Genomic DNA, 6,706 nt, shown 5'->3' on the forward strand with positions numbered 1-6,706 from the left:
TCTCGCTCGCTCTCTCTCTCTCTCTCTCTCTCTCTCTCTCTCTCTCTCTCTCTGTCCCCTTTCTCTCCCTCTCTTTCTATCTCCGTCTCTCTATTTCTCGCTTTTGTAGATGACTTTAGTATTCATGATTTTTTAATATTAAAGTCATTCACAATTTTTAGCTAAGGGGAATATCTGATAAAGTCGCGCTAACTGTGTAGCGGTCATAAAGAGACTCTGCAGTCGACGGTGGGGACCAGACGTGACGGGAGGTCGGCGGGAAAATAAAGAACTGACTGTTGTCGACAGCATACCCATCGATAAGTACGAACAAAAAGCAGCATCCAAACAGGGAAAATAGTGAGAGTGGGATTGCATTCAATAGCGAGATAATTCAACGGCGGGAAAGGCACGCAACAATCTGTGCGTTCGTTCGCTATTCCAAGCTTCGTCATCGAACACAGCATAATAGCCGTAGACTCATAGCCTTTCGGTAATACGATCAAAATGTCTATCCTTCACAATGCGCAATATACGTAGTATGTAGTATGCGTAGGTATATATACCATACCATAGCAGTATTTAGAGTCAGCGATAGCACAAATTCTGTCACAATGAACATTATCAAGTGAAAAATCTATTTCCATTTTTTATGGTTCGACTAGTAGACATAGAAATAGACGATACTATATTTATATTCCTTACGGTTCGACGAGTAAATGAAAAGCATGTTTGCAAAACTGCTCACACCCATTTTTTCTACGAATTTAGTTTAAACTACCTATGTATAGTATGTGAACATATGTACAGTGTAGAGTACTTGTTTCTTTCAAAACAGCTTACATCCTGCTTAATAGATCCATCATAAATGAACTTTAGTTGCAAAACAGCTTAAATATTTAACTGCAAAATAGCTTATATATTATAACCAACAGCGCCCTTTTTGACATTTTGACCAATGCTGAGTACAATGTATACATGACATGTACACATTGTATGAGAACACTGTATATATTGTTCTCATGACCAATGCTCTACAGTAATCACACGATGTGTGCGTATACTTTTCAAACATGAGTGCTTACATTCCCCCCACACCCACCCAACCCAATACCATCCCAGTACTGAGAAATATTTTGTATTATTGAATTTACAGTCAGGCTGATCAATTGTTTTAACTAAAATATTCCAATTGAGTGAGTCAATTAATTATGTTGTGTTTGTTATTCGACTTTAGTTTCAAAACTGCTTACATCCGTGTTTCCAGTTATGTTAATTAATTCTAACAAGTAATTAAACAGTGAAGGATTTCTGTAAACCTGTTATTTCTCTTCTTATGTCTCATAAACTATTTAAATTGATGAACCACATGTGTCAAATAATTTTTTTGTTGTTTTCCTCAATTCTCCAAAATAGACGTAAGCAGTTTTGCAAATACAATGTATACTCTTCAAATATAGAATCGCGTAATTTAAATTATTATAGGTATAGTAAGTATAGGTATAGATAAATATGGAAATAAAACCATAGTTATATTAATATATCTCTGCGGTCTATAGTCTATTTATAATCCTCTTGATTCGACGAGTATAGAATATGGTGAAATAAGACTTCGTATGTGGTGTGTGGCACGCATACATAGAAATACTACTAGTCCAAATATAACAATGTAGCTAGTCCAAACATAACTATGTATCTAGTCCGTTATTTATAGCGGTGTTATTAGTGTAGTCTCGCTAAATGCCACTAACCCACCCCCACCCCGCTATCCCGCAATGCTCTTTGGAGACTTAACGGGAGCACTTTGATGGCAGACTCGTTTAGTGCGAGAGGGACCAAGGTGTCTGAATGTTCTAATTTCTCTACTCATTTGATTAGCGCCACACAATGTGCCCCGATATATACACTCGGTAGAGGAGATGCTGCGTGAAAACGAGTGCGAAACGTTATTGACAGAAGAAAAATACTTAAACAGACTTACTTTTAATTGGTCCGACTTTCTGTCTCTCTCTCTCTCTCGGAATTCTCGTACTTCGCATGGCCTTCCCTAGGTCCGTATCGTAGTGTTTCTGAAGCGTTGAACAGCTAAAAAGCGTCTATCGATAGATTCGCACGTAGAGGTGTATACATCGCATACTATGGTACGCGATAACATCCCTTATAGCACTTTAGAAGAGAAATTAAACGCGGAATTTCGCTTTCCTCTATATTTTTGACGGCGAACAGCGAAGCAGACGAAATTGTGTACGTAACTGGCTGGCAGCGCCATCTCGCGGCGGAAAAAGCTAATAAATATTTTTACTCTGCATTTGCACGCGTAATATATATATATATATATATATATTATATATATAAGTAAAATCACACACGAACACCTATGAAGAAAATTATCTTGCCAGTCAACGGCGAACAACGTCCGAGCGCCATTATCATGTACATTTGTGGATGCGCGTGTGCGCATGTAGAAATATATCATTAGTAACCGGAATAGAGATGCATCTGTTTTTATCGAATTAAATTACTGAATACTGCACGAACATGTACCTGTTACACTGTGATCTTATTATAGATACGTATTACTATAACATTTGTATTTGCGCATGTGCTCTAGCTGCACCCGTAGAAAGCATGAAGTAAACGGCTTCCGATGTGTCTGTACGTCTCTACCCGAAACTCACGAGCAATGTAATTAAACAACACGCCTCACTTAGGTAGTTGAGCGCTCAATATATATTTAACTCCAATCGGCCATAGGGGTTAGTCTGAAGGAACTGCAGTGATTCACTTCACTTGCTATGGCCACATCACGATTAGTCTAAACGTACTATATGAGATAGACAATACAACCACCCAGCTGACCCACCAGCAACCAAATGAGGCAACACAAACACAAAACAACTACTATACACCAAATGCATACATTAACCATCATAATTATTATAATATTATTATATCACCTTTATTCAGTAAATCGGCATTTACTAATACATATAGGCGCATTTGCCAGATTACTAGTAGGGCCTACGTATCTGTTCTGTTATACATTAACATCTCAGCTTTTGTGTAGGCTCGCCGCATCGCTGTTATAACATGTCAAACCTCCACCCAACAGGAAACGTGTGACCCATGCCCTCTCTCGGCCACAACACATGGCTTATCGACTTACTCTACGACGCCACTCGCATAGCGTTACACATAGTGACTGGTGGAGGGTGTGTTTATATGATGCATGACAGACATATATGATGTGGGTGAGATGGTTGGGTTACGTGCGTGCATGACGCGTGTGCGCGTTACACGGTGAGAGGTGACGCGTTGGCACACGTAGGATAGATTATGGTATATGGGATATATACGGGGGCAGGGCCGTGGCTAGTTGGAGGGAGGAAAGGGAGGGCAGTCCCCGCTACCAGACCAATGTAACTACTATCACATGGTCAATAACCAATGGAGAAACAACCCCCTACGCTCGACTGTCCAGAACACACACTGCGCATGATTCTGACCCTTCCTCCTCCCACAAAGACAAATGGGTTAGCTACGCTTCAGTTGGGGCACTTGCGTAGGCTCTGATAGATGAAGTGAATACAGCAATCCGTGATTATGCAAAATGAAAACTAAAATGAGTTGTAAAAGCTCCCCCACCAACACTTGCTATTACTGATCAGCAAACAACGCTCACACTCAGACATCTTTATGCTCAAGTGACAACACCGCTGTTTAAATTCACTTGACAATGCCAGGGGTTCTGACGCTCTGATATCGCTATTGTTCACAGTTCACTGACAATGCCACTATTTACAGTCTCCCAACAATGACATTGTCTACGGTCCCCTGAATAAACCATTGTTTATTCCCCTAACAACATTGTTGTCAGACATGTGATTATGCCATTGTTTACATTCATCTGGCAATGCTATTGTTTACAGTGCCCTGACAACACAATTGTTTACATTACATCGACAACACCATTGTTTGCAGACTTCTAACAATGCAACTGTTTACAGTGCCTTATGAGTTATCCTCCTTCCCAGTTTGCTTTAGAGAACGCAGCAATATGGTGCTGCCATCTGATGGTCGCAACCGCAGTATCCGGTGACAATTAGTGATCTGACATTAGACTTTTCTTCACCATAGTGGTGGTGGGAGGTCACCCTTCCTCATCATGATGGGGAGGGAGGGTCATTCCTCCTCATCACAATGGGAGGGGGTTAGTCTTCTTCATCACAATGGAAGGGGGTCATTCCTCTTCATCACAATGGGAGGGGGTCATTCTTCCTCATCGTGGTGGTGGGAGTCACTCCTCTTCATCACAATGGGAGAGGCTCACTTCCCCTCATCATGGGAGGGGGTCACTCCCCGTCATCGTAGTGGTGGGAGTCACTCATCCTCTTCATGGTAGGAGGGAGTCATCCCATCGCATCACAATAAGAGGAAGTCACTTCTCCTCATCATTGTGGGAGGGGATCACTCCCCCCTCTTCGTGGGGGGAGAGGGGAGGTCGTTTCTCAGCACAGGTGGGAGCGGGAAAGGAGTGACCCTTCCTAGCTGCTCAGCACTGCACTCTTGCCTTTCTTCACATCGCTGATGCAGACCCACTGTCCTTCTAACGTCTCCTTCCACAAGCTCACCTGCACAGATAAGCACGAGCAAGAAGAGAATTACGCTCCAGACCACGTCGAGGAATTCGCGATCGAGGAATCGCGGCATCAACGATCAATAACTTGCATCTTAATTTAGCCATGGAGGCATTACACCATCAAGAATCATCAATTTAAATAACATTAATTTACATTAACATTAATTTGGTCATCAAGGGATTACAACATCGAGAATAATTCTTTTCAGTAACTTACATTAATTTAACCACAGAGGGATTACAACATCAATAATCACCCATTTTGATAGCTCACATTTTAATCAAGCGATATCGAACATTCCGAGATCGGAATTTGTCGTTTACCGACGCGCTAGTGTTAGTGTGATACGCAATTCGCTTGCTAATGCACCGCGGGGCGTCCGGCTCAACCCCACTGTGCAAGATTCAACGTTACCAAGCCTACCTTGTTGTCGCCGCCAGACACGGCTAGAATGTTTCCCGTCACCGACCAGCTGACGTGCCAGACGACGTCGTCGAACGTGTGCAGCACCGTCGACGTCCAGGTGGCGCCGGCAGTGCCGTCGTTCCGCCAGATGATGACTCGGCGATCCTGCAAGGAGGAGACGCAGGGGCGTCGAAGCATCAGCAAGAGTTGGCTTCAGGGGGGCGCCGCGTACAAGGCATATTGAGACACGTACGGAGTCTTATATGATGGGTTATGCAGTCTCCTTCAGGGCCTCACATGAGGAAGTATATGGGCTCCTATGGGGTGTTATATGATAGGTTATACAGTCTCCTTTAGGGCCTCACATGAGGAAGTATATGGGCTCCTACGGGGTGTTATATGATGGGTTATGCAGTCTCCTTCAGGGCCTCACATGAAGAAGTATATGGGCTCCTACGGGGTGTTATATGATAGGTTATAGAGTCTCCTTCAGGGCCTCACATGAGGAAGCATATGGGCTCCTATGGGGTGTTATATGATAGGTTATACAGTCTCCTTCAGGGCCTCACATGAGGAAGTATATGGGCTCCTACGGGGTGTTATATGATAGGTTATGCAGTCTCCTTCAGGGCCTCACAATTGAGAGAGATAGTATGGGATCGATCACAGGCGGCGTATGTACATTGAGGGGAGCATATGGCTTGCGCTGATAGGAGATACCCTCACAGGCAAGTTTAGCATTGAGAGGAATATGCTGCTCATTAGGGATACGCCTGCCAGGCAGGAGCCTTTACATGAGGAGACATCATGGCTGCTATAGAGAGGTACCCTCAACGGGCTTTATTCGAGGGGACTGATGGGGCTGTTATAGGCAGATACTCACAGGAGTATTACATTGAGGGACAGTATCGGCTGGTATAGGAGATTTCCCTCACTCAACGCCGTTTATCATGAGGGCGGACATAGGTGGTGACTGAGTTAGGAGAACTTCCCTAAAGGCTTTTACATTTGAGAGGACGTTGGCTCTATAGGAGATACGCCGTACACAGGCGCTTTTACATTGAGGGAAGTTAGGCTGCTATAGGAGGATCCTCGAGCAGGGCGGATTTACATTGAGGGGGCAGTATGGAGCTGGCTATGAGGAGATTACCTCACGGCATTTTACATTTCGAGGAGGACATATGCTGCCTATTAGGAAGGATACCCTCACAGGCATTTACATGAGGGGACATATGGCTGCTATAGGAGATACCCTCACAGGCATTTACATTGAGGGGACATATGGCTGCTATAGGAGATTCCCTCACAGGCCTTTACATGAGGGAGCATATGGCTGCTGGATGTGTCGCGGACATGTCACCTGAGAGCAGCTGGCGATGATCTGGTGTGGCAGGCCGATAGAGGGCGCCCACGCGACGTCACGCACCCAGTCGCTGTGTCCCTCGAGCTTCTGCTCCTCGACAAACTGACCGTCGTCCTCCCTGCGAGGTGATTGACGATTAGGGTAATTGTTTAATTAATACGCAAAGGTGCGATTAACGACGGACGACGACAACTGACGCGTGCCGTCGAAGTCGCGGCAACGAGACACTTGTCGTTTAGACGCGGGAACGGCGAGCGTTGCATAATAACATGATATGTACATATATGGTTATTTACGTTATAATTTTTTAATTTTTATG

General features: G+C 44.0%; 1 protein-coding gene across 1 annotated transcript in view; it reads right to left on the reverse strand.

Annotated features, from left to right (window-relative positions):
• Positions 1-2,913: 2,913 nt before the first annotated feature.
• LOC106815721 (protein SEC13 homolog) overlaps positions 2,914-6,706 on the reverse strand; it is a 9,576-nt gene continuing 5,783 nt past the window's right edge. The window contains exons 5-7 of the mRNA XM_014820223.1: positions 6,385-6,505; positions 5,043-5,189; positions 2,914-4,610 (exon numbers count right to left, since the gene is read on the reverse strand). Of these exons, the coding sequence (XP_014675709.1) occupies positions 4,524-4,610; positions 5,043-5,189; positions 6,385-6,505 (355 nt within the window). The 3' untranslated portion in view covers positions 2,914-4,523. The remainder of the gene's footprint in view (positions 4,611-5,042; positions 5,190-6,384; positions 6,506-6,706) is intronic.

This window comes from Priapulus caudatus, unplaced genomic scaffold, assembly GCF_000485595.1.
Source record: "Priapulus caudatus unplaced genomic scaffold, Priapulus_caudatus-5.0.1 Scaffold1184, whole genome shotgun sequence".
In the NCBI taxonomy this organism is placed as follows: Eukaryota; Metazoa; Priapulida; class Priapulimorpha; order Priapulimorphida; family Priapulidae; genus Priapulus; species Priapulus caudatus.